Source organism: Hylaeus volcanicus, chromosome 8 (genome assembly GCF_026283585.1).
Source record: "Hylaeus volcanicus isolate JK05 chromosome 8, UHH_iyHylVolc1.0_haploid, whole genome shotgun sequence".
NCBI lineage: Eukaryota > Metazoa > Arthropoda > Insecta > Hymenoptera > Colletidae > Hylaeus > Hylaeus volcanicus.
Genome location: NC_071983.1, coordinates 16,851,447 through 16,868,426, shown reverse-complemented (window position 1 = coordinate 16,868,426; position 16,980 = coordinate 16,851,447). Strand labels below are relative to the sequence as shown.

At 38.8% G+C, this 16,980-nt stretch overlaps 2 protein-coding genes across 7 annotated transcripts in view; one reads left to right on the top strand and one right to left on the bottom strand.

The window, feature by feature from the left end:
* The window catches only part of LOC128881652 (14 kDa phosphohistidine phosphatase-like), a 124,883-nt gene that overhangs the window by 72,157 nt on the left and 35,746 nt on the right, over nt 1-16,980 (top strand). The window lies entirely within an intron of this gene.
* The window catches only part of LOC128881644 (arrestin homolog), a 53,449-nt gene that overhangs the window by 19,803 nt on the left and 16,666 nt on the right, over nt 1-16,980 (bottom strand). For 5 of the 6 annotated variants that reach the window (XM_054132914.1, XM_054132913.1, XM_054132917.1 and 2 more), the window contains exons 4-6: nt 10,246-10,293; nt 6,769-6,904; nt 5,368-5,514 (exon numbers count right to left, since the gene is read on the bottom strand). In XM_054132914.1, the coding sequence (XP_053988889.1) occupies nt 5,368-5,514; nt 6,769-6,904; nt 10,246-10,293 (331 nt within the window). The remainder of the gene's footprint in view (nt 1-5,367; nt 5,515-6,768; nt 6,905-10,245; nt 10,294-16,980) is intronic. The other variant, XM_054132918.1, reaches the window with a different exon arrangement.

The following is a 16,980-nucleotide window of genomic DNA, read 5'->3' as shown; positions in this document are numbered from 1 at the left end:
GTATTTGGGTATCAAGTTTAACCCTTGTACTGTAAAACTTCGCTTTATTTCACATTACAATATCTATTTAAATGTTACAAAAAAAATTCTTGAATTTTGCCTATGATAAGTACGTGTTCCCCCTTAGCAAATCTTTTGGAGAATGTTCCGAGTTGAAAAAAAGCAAGCAGGGGACATGTTCGTCACGTTACGTTTTTACTGGTAAATTATAGGAAAAGTTCTGCGAGGTTGATCTTTCGGAAAACGCCATATGGGTACTTTAACGAGAGGCAGCAGAAGAGGGTGGCCCTCGAACGGTTCGATGCATGTTGTTCGCTGACATCGCGCGTATCAGTTACAAGGCTTACGACCTACATAACGCGCACCCTGTGCTCCACAAGCTTAACGGTTCATTTCCGAGCGGATCAACGATCTATCAGATCCCTTAACGCCTTGTTCGTTTAAACCTTCCACGGTTATCTGACCGGTGTAACGAGTCGAGCGCGTTATTACCCTACCACGGAAACGAAATTGATACGCGCCACCTAATCCTGATGGCTGTCATCGACATTAGCGTTCTCCGTGGTCCGTTTCTTTCATTTCGTTCTGTAACGAATTTTGTTCTTTGGAAAGAATGGATCGCGCGTCAACGATTGCTTTGGGAAAATTCCTTTGACGATAGATCATTGTTCGAGCTGAACAAAATATTTAATATACATGTATATTAAGTATGTATATTGCTTCGGAAAGAGTCGTGTACTAATTAATCAATATTATACTCTTTTTTTTTTTTTAAATTCACATTGCATGGAAATGTTCCTGCGAAGGACCTGAATTAATATCGAAAGGCACAAATAAAATATATTTTAGTTTGAAAGGTAGAAGCACGTATCTTTTCGAACAATATTATTAATTATATCCGTGGAGTAAGAAAGTGCAATTTCATCGTACATTTCGTACCGTTCTGACCTTTTGTTATTTCGTCTTTCTCTCAACATTATTTACATATCTTATAAAATTTATTCTAGATGGATTGTTCTGGAAAGGATCGAAATTTATTAAATATTTCGATTAGCTTGCAACGACTAAACAATGATTTATTTTCAATGAAATTCTTTGCTTTCGTTAGTTGACCTTCCAATCTTATCATCCCACTCATCTTGAGTCGCTAAACGGTCTCTTTATGTTTGCATCGTCATCAAAATACGTCGCTCATCGCGGCACGCTTTGCAATTCAAAGCCCGAATTCATGATAAGTCAATTTCACGTACCGACTAGGGTCATCCTCTTCCCACGAAATATATCGGCATATACAGGCTGAAGCACTTAACTGAAACGACTTCGATAACTTTGCGAGTAATAACTTTAGCGGAAATTGGTTCGGATGAATGCTGCATGGTTTCGAGGAGGCTATAATTTAACGTTATTAATTTCTTAGTTTGTCTGTTGTAGTACGTACAAAGGCCAAATTAATTTTCTTAAACGAGGTCGTATACTTTGGAATGGATCGATAGATTTAACTCGTTACTTTCTATAAACAAGTATTAATCTATTTATATGGCGATGTCGTTGCTTTAGGGGGTGTTTCATAATTCAAACACGACAAACAACATCTTGTCCACAAATGGATAGAAATTCTCATCGACTAGATAGTCTATGGGTGACAGAGGATTCGAGGCGTTACCAAGCATATTTCGGATAAACGTACGACAAGTTTCTTTTATACCAAGCGACAAATATTCCCAGACTCTTTTCCTCCCCAATAATTGAAGACGCTGGGCATATTCGCGACACGAAGCAACGACGTGAGCGTTGGGTTTCTGTAGTTTTAGCAGCTGTATTGGCCGATGCGAGTTTCGAGACAAGGCGTTTCTCTCCTCTGTGCTCGACGATGCGAGACAATGACTCTCACTTTATCTCGACCAGTTACAAGATCCTGCTCCTTTTAACCTCGCCCTCTCACCTTGCTTGGTTGCCTTCTGCCAGTCGTCGAAACAACCTCACAAGTTCCTCATCGATTTCGCCTCGGATCTGATAGGCTCGCGAAAGTATTCGGGTGTCTTTGAATTAAACTAAATTAAGACAATGAAGGCTTTGTGACCGTTTATGGGTGTTTCAACTTGATTATCAAGTCATCTTCGAGATTGATCAAATTCATATTTTTCTTTTAATTGTGTATTCGGTAGTTTTTATTTTTATAGAAGGTCTAGACAGGATCAGCCGAGTTTATGGTTTTCCAATAATCAATTCTATGAGCATTATCAAAAAACAGAGTGATATTGATTAGGTGTTCGAAGGAATAGACGCAATCGTAAGCTAGAGAAAATTGTTGTAAACAAAATTGTATTTGTTTGAAATTGAAAACGTATCACTTGCGCATACATGTATCGGTACTAATTAGGGGACAGGCTAAGTTGTGATTGTTATTAATTTAAACACGCGTTGCCATCGAGATTGAACGGGTTTACATGATTTGGTTTGCACGAACAAGCGAGGATATCGATGGGAATTGAAACAAGGAAAAAACAACGTATGCAAATTCAAATAGAGGGAATGTGACAAATATCGGCGTACCACAAACAGATTAGCTCAACGTATGTAAATTCAGGAAGACCGGACGTGCGTAATTACGATGTACCTATGTATCTCCTCCCAAAACAAACCAGCAAATGCAGTTTCACGTCGAGCCAACATGTACTTACTATTATTCGGAATTTAAAGCCAACAGAATTGATATTAGAAACGTACAAATCGAAATATATTACCATAAATAATTTCTAAACAAAAATGCATAGAACATTCCCACGCGATAATTTAAGAAATTAAAATTTTAGGTTCACTTTGGAGCCAATCATGTTCGTATTATCACAGAGAAATTTTTATCTTTTGATCTATCTAATGAAAGGACGATCCACGTTCGTTTTCCATTACTTTTGTTATCGAACGTAAAACACCTTGCGGTGATTGATCGACACTTGGAACTATTCTAAGCACTCAGTTCGAGACCGGTTCGAATAGTTTTACGAGTCACCGTGTACGTGACCTGGCTAATAAGTGACCGAGCAAGTTATCTGCTTCATACATTAATATCTAGGTAAGAGCAACGCGCACTTTGATTCCTATCTCGGTCGTAAAGCTGGTTTTACTGTTCGCCATAAGTACTGTCTCGCTACGAGTCTTGTTTTTTATTGTTTTTGTCAACCGCACGTGGACAAGTTTAGATCGAATGTTATGAACAGACGTTGGGATTTATGATTTTAGTTACGACTGAGAGGTATTGTAGCTTCTGTCCGTTTCTCGACAGTGAATGACAGTCGTAAACCACCGCGAGACAATGGAACAGCGTTTTCTAAACATTTTTAATCTCGGAACACTTTTCATATTACGAGGCTGCACTCGTTTGAGGAAAACGTACAGTGAAATTTTATTTCATATAAAAAACGTGAAACCATAGAAATGGTTTTCTATGTTTCACAAGTTTTTACCGGTTCGAGACAATGGTAATGAAATTGACAATATACGTTATAAAACAAATATCATACCAAATGGAAAGTCTTCAAACAATACATTACGACGCCATGCATGAAGCACCTAAATGATAAGAATGATCAAAAATAAATAATTAACAAAGAGGAGAAACTATTTACTCCTGACTTTTAATTTTTGTTAACCCATTGTAAAGTATATGTACCAAATGGTGAGCCCTTAGGCGATTCATTACGACACCGTGTATGCGACGTCTAACCGTTAGGAAAGCTCAGAAATAAATAGTCAGCAAAGTGGAGAAACAATTCAGCCGTGACCTTTTTTCATTTTTGTTAGCAATTCCTTCGTTGGAAATACAATTAAGGCGCCATTAGAGAATATGTACGCGGGTTCGGTGAGATATTACAAGCGATCATTAACGATGAAAGCAGCGCTTTGACATTTTTCGAGTTGTATCTTAGGTCTGCGTGCTCTTCCAATGCTTTTTCCAATTCCATGCTCGAGGTAACAAACCCAGCTGATGTAATTTGCAATCAGCATCGCGCGCGTAAGTTTCTAATTACCGGAGCACGAAATTGATTGCTAAGCCGAGTGGCTTATTCCATTAATTGATTACGAACTTGCACTTCCACATCGTCACCCCCAATAATGCCCGGGCCCCGAACAGTTTAATCAATTGACTGAGAAGTACTCGACTTTTGGGCTCAAAATTGTCTCTCATCACTTAGGCTTCGAATAGAAATAGTCGAGCTCACAAATGTTCAGTTCTGGGCTTGCTTTCATAATCGTCAGTTTGAACAGAAGTAATATAAATAAAAACACATTTTGTAGAGGGTTTGTACATTTATAAAATAGCCACGAATCGATATTATTAGGACCAAGTTTAAAGCAAATCCTAAAACTCGGAATATTCCAAATTTGGAGAGGGATTGGTATATTCGTGTCACTCACTGTATTTCAGATTTTTTTTCCTCTTCGCGACGAAGGTTTTATTATTCGTGAAATGGGAGCAAAAGACGCGAAGGACGCGATTTTGCTATTTGCTGATCGAGGGGAGATGGTGGATAGGAGGACATTTATCGAGAAAGTCTGGCACTCATCTGTACGTGCTTCGTCATAGAAATTCATCTTGCAGGGGGAACATGGAATTCTGTTTTCAATTTTCCAGAATTTAACGCCGCGTTAGGAAAACAATTCTTGCACTGTTATTGGATGAGTACGCGACCCCTACCCGGTCGATGTCTTTATTAAATTTTCATCGATCGCTGCGCGCGTCATGCCCTCGAACAAGATTTACCGAGTTTACAGCAGTTCCCGTGTTTGCAGCAGTTCCCGTGTTTGATTTCCGTAAAAGAAACTGTTGCCGTGTAATTCAATCTCCCACCAAAATTGTCCCGAAGTTGCTGGCCCGTGTTAAACGAAATTTGGAAAATTAAATACTTTCGGATAGAACAGTACTATGTATATATTATTTTGAGTGGAAGGTATTTTCTGTAAAATTATTTTCTAGCATAAATAACATGTTAAATGTTTAAGATGCGAGATATATTTTAATGCTCTACATATCTGCTGTTTTTTCTTCTTCTTTTCTTATGTTATATACTACCAATTTATTAACAGATTAGCGATCAATAACTTCGAGGCAAATTTCTTAGTTGAATTTCTGAAAATCAATTAATTTCTCCCCTACAAACGTGCACTGAAAAACAGGATTAATTCTAAAGAATAATTCATTCTCCAATGGAATTCGTATCATCGAATAAACGATAAAAATTGTTGAACGCAGGTACACGATAAAAATTTCGAAATCTATGATGAAAAATACGGGTAACCGTCTCGAATAACGCCGCGCGTGCGTCGTGTGTATGTTCCTCGTATGGACTGTTAATTACGCTTGCATACCTGAAGCAGCGTCGTCTCCTGATCAGTTCCGGAGAACGGCGGATACAATTGCGCCAAACACATAACCGCCTCGTTGCAGAATTTCAATCCCATTACCTCCTCGTCCTCTCTTCCGTAGCGAAAAGTCAACGTAATTTGGCCGTACACCTGTAACACGCCCACGGCCGGCTAATTAGTAAACACAGGGGCAGAATAATTGCACTCGCGTTCGTTAGCGTTGGGAGCCGTTTTCCCGTAGACTCTCTGTTAAATTTTCCTGGAAATTATCCGTCGGCTCGATGATAATATCCATTCAAGGTAAATCAGATATAAACGGCCGTTATTCGTTGAATAAAGATTGTGGTTTAAGTTATAGGAATGGAATTGCATAAAAACGTGTTAGAATGGCCGTTCAATTAATCGAATAATGGAAGGAATTGTTCGCGCATCCTCTCTCCCCTAAATTCGCGACGTACTTCGGAAGTAACTTCGATTAGTTTTGTCGAGAGCGTGTCGTCGGAAATCCGCAAACGGAATTAAGTTTGGTGTCTTTGTGCAGGATGAATGAGCTTGTTAGCGAGCCAATCCGAGGAATAAAAAGAGTTCTTTGTCGTAAATTCTATTCGTTCGGGTAACGGAATAATAATTACACGTACTTAGCCACTTTCAAAGTTGTATGAGATAAGCTATGTAAAATTTTGAATTAAAAACGGAAATGATTAAGTTGAGGGAAGGAAAAAGGATAGGGTCTGATCTGAAATAGAAAAAGGTCTGTCTGTGATTTCGAAGTAATGGTTTTTTTGAACTCATATATAGCTTTTCCCACCTTGCTAAAACCCAAACACGCTTTTGCAAAATTCTCGTCTGTCTGTCTGCTTAAACAGAGTAATCCCCGGAACTACTGAACCGATTTTTTAAATTTTTTCAATTTGAAAATTAAAAATTTATAAATTGTGTGGGAAGAAAAGCGTTGCTTGGCTACTATATCGGCGTATGCTGCCCAAATATACTATATGCATATACAGTGTCGTCAGGTGCAGCGTAGATGTTTTTCTTTTTTTGTTTTTCTTTGTTCGGCATGGCTGACGTATACCGCGACGAGATGAGTCAATAGAGTAAGAATAGTATTCGACGCGGGTGAAACCGTGCGGCACAGCTGGTTTGTAATAAATAAAAGAACCGGAAAAATATATTTATATTAATAATGCGGACAAAGTCCATACAAAAGTAAGCCGAGTAAAACCACGGTAATTAAAATGTTTCTGGTTTATGGCGAACAAAGAGTTACTCTGTATTAAAAAGAAAAAGGATAGATTAAAAAAATGTTGTAGTAAATAAAACAGAACAGAGACAGAATCTGTACTGTGTTCCATCAACCTCGAAGGGAAATCGAAAGTCAAGCGTGGTCGACGAGAAACTTACCTTTTTGTCTTGCAAGTAGTCAGGGTCAACCAATAGTACGCCCTGCAATTTGTCGATCCTCGACTCGCTGACTATCAAGTCTCTGCTCGCTAAATAGAGTGTGAGCTTGTTGTTCGCTGACGATTTCTTGTATACCCTGCGGAGCAGAAAAAACGTGGCCGTTTACCGTGTGCTCGCAGATTGAAACAAAAACAAAAGAGGAGCAAAGTTCATATTAGAGTTCACGACAAAAAGACCGCACTCGTCACATTTTTATATTACCTTCATTTTAAATATGACGATTAAACAACTTTCTGTTTATTAGACGTCCAACAACATATTCAATAGATTTTTTATAAATAGATACTGGAATTAAAAATCCTAAAAGGTGTGTCAATGTAAAATACCTAGCTACAATGACCTATTCTCGTCTTTTATAATAAAAATATGCTACACACGCCATAATTTCAAATTACCTTCATCTGGAATATGGCTTCACCAAACAATTTCTATCGATCGTGTTTATTTATTAGGCAACCAATAATACATTCCATAAGTGTCTATGGATAGATACTGAAATTAAATAATAATACCATAATAAAAATATCTTAGTTTTCAAAATTGCGATCAAAATATAACAGCAGAACGTTCTACCTTTCCGCCGCAGTCTGTACACGAGCTCATTTCGCGTTGTTCGGTAAATTGTAAAACCAGTTGACTACCGATTCGTTCAATTGTAGAGCAGTCGATTGTTATTCAAATTTCCTTCAACGACCTGTTACGTTTAGTGTTTGGCCGCGCGTACTTCACAGTTACTCTGCCGTTTGATTTTTGTCGTGTTGTAATTCGTTCCATTTCGATGAAATGGCCGTTTGTTTGAACTTTATCGCGTCGTAATTCGCTCCGGTTCGACAGAATGGAAAACACAGCGACGCAGCGACTGGAAAGCGTCGGTACGTGTATCGTTGTTAATTTTTGCCGATCAGCCTATTTGTTCCAATTTTCATCAGTGACGCCGCGTATACCAAGTTAATAATTCCGCGGGGATATTGGGTTAAAATGAATACGGATACGTTTTTACGGTATCGCGCGTATTATTTATTAATGCCAATCGATTGAAGCGCTCGCGAGAGCATCGATACGTTCGTTGCGCGAGATAATTGCACGTACAGAGACGTCAATTCCTTCTGTTCGAGCACAAACATTTTTCCAGCCCGTTTGCCGTCCCCCTTTAACTTCCGCGTCCCGTCGAATGATATTTCCGCTCGCGTTTTCTCGTTAATCCTCGACGCAACGAATTTCACTCTCCCTCGTCCCATCCTTCCCCCATTTCGCATTACGCGTTTCGGGGATGCCCCTAAATATAATATCTGGTAAATGTTTACAGTAGCACGTATTATAGTAATTATGCATGCAATATTACGCGAAGCTTTATAATAATTCCAGTAAACGCGAATTATGAATTATTTATTTATTTTTTTACTTATTTATTTATATTGCATCACGTGCAAAGATATTGCGTACGGCTGTCCATTAATCCACGCGATTGATCGCATTTAGCCAGAATTGGATTGATGCGATTATGGGAGAGCAATTTTTGGTCATCGGGCCGGGAAACAAAAATCAAATTATTTTAAATTGTTACATTAGCTCATTTTGGATCTAATTTCTTTGACTGTAATTAAAGGGGCATAACACTAACGTTGTTTCGACATTTGAAACATCTTTATAATCGCTAGCTGTTACCACGAAACTGTTAACTGTTGTTAACATTATAAAACCGGTTTTCGTTTATTTATACGTGCAACGAAACATACCGAAAGCTCGAAACCAATTCATCGCTTAATTTCTTTATAAATATTCTCCGAATATCTATACCTCCCTTTTTAAACCTATCACAGTGTTGTGCCCCTTAAATAATTCATGTTCTCGAACCACTGGAACTACCGTAAAAATCGATAGTCTTTCAACTACAAACCTGTGTCAAGCAATGCTAGACAATTTTCCTGAATTTAAACGAAGAATAACGTTCAAATAATTACGAACGACGCAGTACCTGATATAGCATTCAAGTATCGGTAAACACTTGCGAGAGCTCTAATTTTCGTTTCACTATAAATCCTTGTGTTCCGGTTTTCCGTGTATTGTGAGGTGCCCGAGACTCCGACGATTACTCGCCTCTCCTGTTTGTTATAAATTATTCGACGCGAATGTCGGGCTCTTCATTTCACGGGGCTTATATCGCAATTAATACACGAAGGCTGTTTCCCTCTCTGAAACGATTTTCGAACCACTTTTTTAACCCAGAGCCTCTTAAACTATGAATTACCTTAACAAGTTTTGGTCAGGAATTTAATAAATAGTGGAGTTTTAGTTTGAAAATTTAATATCGGTGTCATATTGCAGTAAAAGAGAAGAGCCTTATTTTTCTTACGCCCTCAGGGGCTGTAGCTGCGTTTGATTGTATAGTGAATATTTGAGAATGGATTTCATGTTATGCGTTTGTGAACCAGATCTTAAATATATATCCAACCTATTTAAATATATTAAATGTATTAAATACACGTAATCGTTTGTTGTATTGGGAGAGTGAGACTACTACAATTGTAGCTACAGTACGAGTTTAGCAACCCCGTAGTACCCGAGGTATAAAATGACCAGCGAGTCCCAATAGACTTCTAGCATCTCTAATGAGGATGACAGAGAATTATGCAAAGTAATGTAAAGCAAAAATTAAATGAATCTGAAAGATAAATGTAAGACTCGTACATCGGGTGTTATAGTCAAGTTATGCGACTTTGCACCCTTATAAATAAAATTCACTCATTATTTTTCATACACGAAGTTTATAAGGTGACAATTAATTGCGTATAATTTAGGTGTCGGAAATTATAAGGGAGTCAAGATCCCTATTACAACTATCGAATCTTCTATAAATTCTAAAGAAATAAAAGTAAACTAATAATAATAAGTACGAAACAATCGATAACGCAAATAGACATATTGTGACGAGTATGTAGATAGCATTTGTTGGTGTTTGGTTATTTTTTACAAGTTTATCCAAATTTCCTCGCTGTTTTTGCAAAACTAAGGGTCGTTAATTACCATTGTCCCGCGAAAGGGGGTCGCGAATACAAATATTTAAGAACGGATGTTCTCAACGATGAAAGCAGCGGTTGGCGCTACCCCTGTGATCCGCATGGAAGTTTTACGATGCAACAAACCCTATCATCGCGTGGATTCGTCTGTTTAACAGCTGTGTTAGTGCGTATTTCTTCGGTGGTAGTAACAGGGTTCGTTAACGTGTGATATCACCACGAGAAACTTTTCTCGGACGTCACGAGGTGAAATGAAGCTGCTCCGAGGAGAAGAGTTTCAATTTTCCGATTAAATGAATCCTTTCTATCGTAAAGCTCCGAATCTGTTTTCCTTTAGTACCTCGATATCAACGATAGGAAAATGTGTCTCTAGGGAATTACCTGGAATTTTGGCAATTACCTTTGATTGCTGAACGAGTCGGAGTTGTCGGCGCTGGCCTCGACTCTTCTGAAACAAACGAAACAGATGACCATTTAACGCGTGACATGGTCACGATAAATATCTGTTTGGATTGTTCCTAGTTTTTAACAAAATAGTTCACCCTGAAGAGGTTGGAATTTATCATTATTGTTTGAAAATGTAACATAAGCAAGTTGTACATTTTTAGAATATTTTTTACTCTATAATTAGAGAAAAAACAAACGAACAAGAATGGAATCATAAATACATAATACAGTGTGGATGATAGCAAAATTTATCTTTATGGCTCTATTGCATTTTATAACGTTTCAGATGATTTCTTATGCAGCTATAATTTCCATGACCATAGCAATCAGACTCAGTAATAGTACATTAATTAATATTTCTCTGTTAGGATGTACCACTCATTTGTATCAACGTTTGCATACCTTTGAAACGGAAAATTATGACTCGAACGAACGGTAAAAAATTTCATCTCGATTTACTCGCCTGTTCAGTCGTAGTTTTCTTTGCTTGAAGAAAGAAATCCCCCCGCCCCTCCCCTCCGTTTTCCTCATTTCGCGTGAAACTAGTTAAGCTAGGGTGGATTAAAACGATTTCCCGACTGCGACCGCCGTACGTTCAATTCGTAATTGACTGGCTGTATTGTTTTCAGAAATAATTTATGCATAAAGTTCTTCCTCGGCTTCTTTCTTTCTGTGGCGTGTGTGCACGGGTCTCGTTCCGGATGGGAGCTTAACCGTGAAAGCCTTTCAAACACAGCCACCGAGTAAAATGTGGAGGAAATATAGGCAAAGCGGTCCAGTCAAGGCTGTACAGGTCATCCCATTTAAATCCTAGCCCTTGAATATCTCTGGAACTATCGACGATATTCGGGAATATTTCGAACAAAAGTTACACGTTTTCGCGATCACCTCGGAGGAATAATTGGGACGATAGGGACACGATAGCGAAAGCTCAGTACTCCTGAGCTAAGCACCTCGGTAACTTAAAATAATAATAATTCTAAATGCTTTTTAGGGGGTGCATAATTTTGTGTGAGTGGTTTCTCTTGTAGATGGAAGTGCTGAGGAGATCAGTTTCTTTTTTCCCAATAGAATTATTAAACTTGTAACTGTGATTGGCATAGTACGAAGAAAAACAACTTCTTCTAAATTTTCTAATTCTCCAAATTCTCATCTTCCTGGTTAGCACCGCTGTTTGTTCTTCAGTTTTCTTTCGTCTTTCGAAAAATACTCGCCGAGTTGTCTCGAATGGTACGTATACCATTCTAATAAAACCTCAGCCTCGCGAAGCGACTCACGTCGGATTTACAAGGAAAAATGTAAGGCCAGGGAATTGTCATGACCCCACGCGTTGAAGAGAAACAGCCGACGGAGAACTTGCATTTTTCTCCCTGATGGGGTGCGTGGGAACATTCTCGTATAAAAGATGTTGTAGCGACTTGTACGACATGTGCCAACGCGTTTGATAATAGTCGATAATTAATCTTTTTTTTTTCTTTTTTTTTACGTACAAGTACGGTGAGTCAAATCGCAAAAATGTTAGAATTTGGTAGAATTTTATTTAACGTTACTCGATTTAAATTTCAATTTCACGATGAAATATATCATAACAAAGAAATGGAAATTCAATTTTTGAGGAAATATTATTACGGTATTATTTTTTTAATCTAATTAAAACTATAACTATGTATAATTCTAAATACATATCTTTGTGATTAGAGAGATGAGAAACAGACTAATTAATTAATAAATTTAATTTTCTCTTACAATTGTCCTATAAAATTGGCGATAAAAACATTATTAATAATTGAGTGACTTTGGAAAGAAGTTTGAAGAACTTGAGTCTTTGTGTTGATATAATTTATCAAAGGTAGGCAAGGGGAGTTGATTAGGTGATCCAATTCCAGTAGAACCTCTTTTGTTGCATTCGTATCGATTTGTCTTGGTCAGTTACTTTTTCCCAAGGGTAGCATTCAGTTCAGGCAAACGGAATCCGTCCATCTCCAAAAGGATTTCGTATCGTAAGCATTTCGCGACCGAGAAAACAGACACTGATTCTCATCAGCCAGAAACTATCATCCAACAATTTTAATATCCTCTTTCTTATCGTATTTACGATTTATTTAAGTCTAGATTTTAACATGAGACTCTTCGAACACTTCCGGGTATCAGTTTTGCATCCATTATAAAATTACGTCTTGCCTATGATCCTCCACCAAGTTCTTTATGGCGTTTCAACTCTCTTTTCTCCCAGTCAATTAGCTGCATACGGTTTTTAAGAGCCGCATAACATTTTACGATCGCTGTAAAATGTCTTGAAACCATTAGCGCGTCGTAAAAGTACTCAACGGTCTCTCTGGATCGCCTCGAGTCTGTGAATCTTTCTTCAAGAGTGACAATTATTGTTTTTAGTTGCTTTAGAATCTCTAATAATTGTCCTGTCTCGCTAAAGCTGTTTGCTTACATCGAAGTTCTTCCTCGGGCTTGTACAAAGCGAATAAGTCTGATTCTCTGATGAAACACGACGTTTGCAAAGGGAAATGAAGCTTCTTCTTCCCTGCATGAGTTGCGTTATTGTGAAATACCAGTTTGCATCAATCACGAGCGAAACCGTAACTCTGGTTCGTACGGTGTGTCGTCTTTTTGATATAACGTCGTGGAAATTTCATTCTCCCTGGAATACCGCGCGGTTTGTACTATGAGAAATTTCAATTGTAAACTTAGCAAGACAAGCAAAATTCGTATAAATATGGAGACACTACCATCTTCGATGAATAATTGATAGCACCGCAAATTATTGTCACAAAATTTGTTGTTGCTAAATTCTATTTCGAATGCGCGACCAGACGAGCCAGGAGTCATATACACTAGCCGTAAAAAAAACGGGACACTATTTTCAAACGTCATAACTCCGAGAGTTTTCAACCGATCTTCGGGAAACTTCGTGAGGTTTAGTTTTGAAGTGTCCTCTGGGTGTGTGCAAAGTTGCATTGACGAGGGTTGATGAGAAAGGGTTAATTCACCCCCCCCCCCCCCAAGGGGTAATGCAGAAAAACGGAACTTCAGAAGGGTCCAGGGGCGACGGAAGGGGGTGAAAAAATAAAAAAAACCTTTGAGACGACTCTGTTTGATGCCCCCTACAAAATGCACCCCTTGAAATCGCTCTCAGACAAACCCACCCCTTACAACCCCCCCCCCCTAAAATCCACAATTTTTGAACGACAGTCCTGATTTTGGACTCGATGCATTCTCTGGACTCCCCTGATCCAGGAAATGCCATCAAACAGAGTCGCCTCAAAGGTTTTTTTGATTTTTTCACCCCCTTCCGTCGCCCCTGGATCCTTCTGAAGTGCCGTTTTTCTGCATTACTCCTTTAGGGGGGGGGGGGGTGAATTAACCCTTTCTCATCAACCCTCGTCAATGCAACTTTGCACACACCCAAAGGACACTTCAAAACTAAATCTCACGAAGTTTCCCGAAGATCGGCTGAAAACTCTCGGAGTTATGACGTTTTAAGAATAGTATTGCACGCAGGTTCAACCGCGGGGCGCAGCTAGTATCTAGTAATATTAAAGTTTTCCGGGTCGTATTAAATCGCATAGATAAATAATTTACAGTGTTTTCAAAATTATAGTTTCGTATAAAAAGTAGACACAAGCTATGTAACACAGTACCAGTTTGCGATATTTAGTTCTCCATAAATCATGATGAAAACGGAGTGATTTATCGTACGGTGACATATGAACTGCGAGAACCAGAGCAAGTTAAAACATGTAGATTGGAAGAGTGTTGTAAACCAAGTTCATTTCTCGGTCGAGAAGCTGAAATTAATTAATTATACAAATGGGCACATTTATCTTTCGGTTACCCAGTTACTTACCCTCGATGAAATATGTGGACGACAGCCGTGTGTTTCCATCGTAAGTGTTTCATGAGGTCTTTAAAAGTCATTCCAGCTTTTGTAGTCTCAGAGGCTTTTCCAGCATATGGAAAATGATAGGATAACTGAAAAGATCCGTGGGGATAACGTAGCCATCAGATCCATCGAAGAGATAAAAAATGTTGACAGTGGGATGGGAAGAGCGTGAATATTTCCAGGATACAAGCGTTGGCGTGAGTATGCCCTGCTCGAGGCCATAAATATCCTCGCCTCAACAGGCTCGTGCGAGCGTAAAGGTAGAGAACTGGCTGTAAGAAGATGGAGGGTGTATAGATAAGACAGAGCCTCCTGGGGTCTCCACTCGAGCTTCCGATCTCTTCTGGCCCAGACATTCGTGTGCAGTGTCTCTCGAGACAGGCTTTTTGATCCTCGAAACGATGTAGATATCGCGGAACTATTCGCTCCGTTCTCGCAAAATGAATTTCGTTTAACCGATATTGATTTTCTGTTTGCTACACATTCCTTCGATGGAATAACAATGATAATAATTTATTTGCCCCTTCGACAAACTCTTCGAGACTCCATACGTTGTACAAACAGTACACGATTGCCAGAACTCAGATTTCAACGAAGGAAAGGTCCCCTTTACTTTTCTAATCAAATTTTGGTGGGACATTGAATTTTTTACTTGAGTATTTAAGGAGGTCTTGAGGTCTTCTTCTGGCCTGAATTTTTCTCTCTCCACTCCTCAAATTGTTTGGAGTTCAGGGAATGTAATTTGAATATTATATAACGATATGCATTTACCAAGTGAGTCATTCTCTATTTTACTTATTCCTAATGCAAAAGTTTTTGTGCAGAAAATGACACGTTTTTTTGACAGGCGTCCCTAGTCGAAAGAACACTTAAACAGTAATCAGCCTTGGGTACGCGAGATCTGTTATTTCAAGAAACTAATTATGTCGCAATAAGAAGAAATCTTAAGATACGTGTACATTTTAATGCGCGGCAGGTCTGAAGAGGTTATTAAAGTTGGAATGTAGCTCGGCTGGAATTAAATGTTTTAAGTTTCGTTCTGCGGAGAGATATTCTTGGTCATTATAAGTCTATGGTGGATAACGTGGGACGGGACGGAGAGAAGTGGGCCAAGCTCAAAGAGTATGCCAAGAAGTTGACTGTTGGTCTAAGAAACGAAGGAAAAACTTTATACCCAGATAACTTCCGCGGAAGTCATCCTATACCTAAAGCATGTCAGGGAGAAAAAAAACATGCCATCAGCACCTTACGAATAAGGTTGAGGTATCGAAGGAGTTATGCGATAAATAGCTAAAAAAAGTGGGGGGCGAAATTAGTGATTTTGTGAGTGGTGGGTCATGAAAGTCTGTCAACAGTAGAAGCATAACAGGTTATAGGCTAGTCTACCAGGTTAGCCATTTTCCTCTCGTTAATCCTGACGTAGATGCGGGATAAAGCGACGGAATCATTATACTCATTTGCAGCAGAGCCCATTCGGCTGCTACTATTGATATTCACAGTAGCGAAATCTGTTTGATTCTCGATCGAAGCGCAAAAATGAAAGGGTTAACGAGAACGGCCCTCATCTATTAGGTTCCTTTGTAGAACGAGACGGCTCAAAAGGACCGAGGGTCTATCAATTCTTTCTACTACCTTTAGCCGTGGATTTTCGCAATTTCACGAGAACAGTTTGACCTTTTTCCGACAGGTATCTCTACCGAGAACTTTTTATCAAGTCCCACAGCGATGGCATGCATTAAAGAAGTACGCTAGGCCGACTCACAAAGGAACATCCCGAGAGAGGAATCTTTTTTTATACGAACCTGTATACATAGATTTGCGGAGTATGAAAAGTATTAAACGCGTTTCCCTTTGTCTTTGCCGATAATCGTTTTCGAGGACCTGGTTACAGCCAATGCTAGTGATTTGTAAATTTGTTTCGAGAGTGGACAAATGTTCCAAACTTCGTATGTTTGTCTTTGCAAGCTACCGAGTGTTACCAAGTCGAAACGTTTAGTAACATATTCTTTGTGCTACAGTGAATATTGATTATTACACTGCAGATCTTTATGCAAATTCATATTTTCACAGATACAGAATAAAAATTGGAAACCTAAATGAAAGTATATCTTATCTTCTAAACAGTTACATGTGTTATCGTAGATATTTTATATACTTTTGCATTTGTGCACATTCTCATATATTTTACCCTATTTTGACTTATCATAAGTCCATAAACAACCGCAGATTTCTGTTTATTTATGTATATACAAATTCACGTAACTTGCCAAGAATTGCATACTCGAAGATGCAAAATTTTGAACTACCATCTTGAACCATTTTCGCTTCATAAATTTTTGAAAATTCCCTCGTGTTTCGACGTTCAGGCCACCCTTAAATTCTCGCTATCGCAATGTACGATTGAGTTCCGAAAACTCAGTATTTCCTATTCGATGGGTTGTCTCTGATCGCTCCGAATTCCATCCACCAAAAAAGCATTTCAAAACCTTGAATTTATTTGCGTTACATCTCTTCGCGTTGTTTTCCTCGAGAATTAGATCGTCGCGTTCTTCGTCGACCCTGTAGTAGCTGTTTGCGAATTTAGTTGTTTTCGAAACGTCACTATTTTCGAATTGCCAGGACGAATTACACGCGAAGCATAAACTCGCGAACTCGCTGGTAATTGGTCTCGGTTGCCTCTTTGTTCCCAGCTCCTGCAGCGCGGCTTGTACTCGCGATATTACCCTGTCCTCGATCATCGAGGGGATTTCACCAAATTGCTGCTGGCCCGACAAATTTACACTTAATTATTAC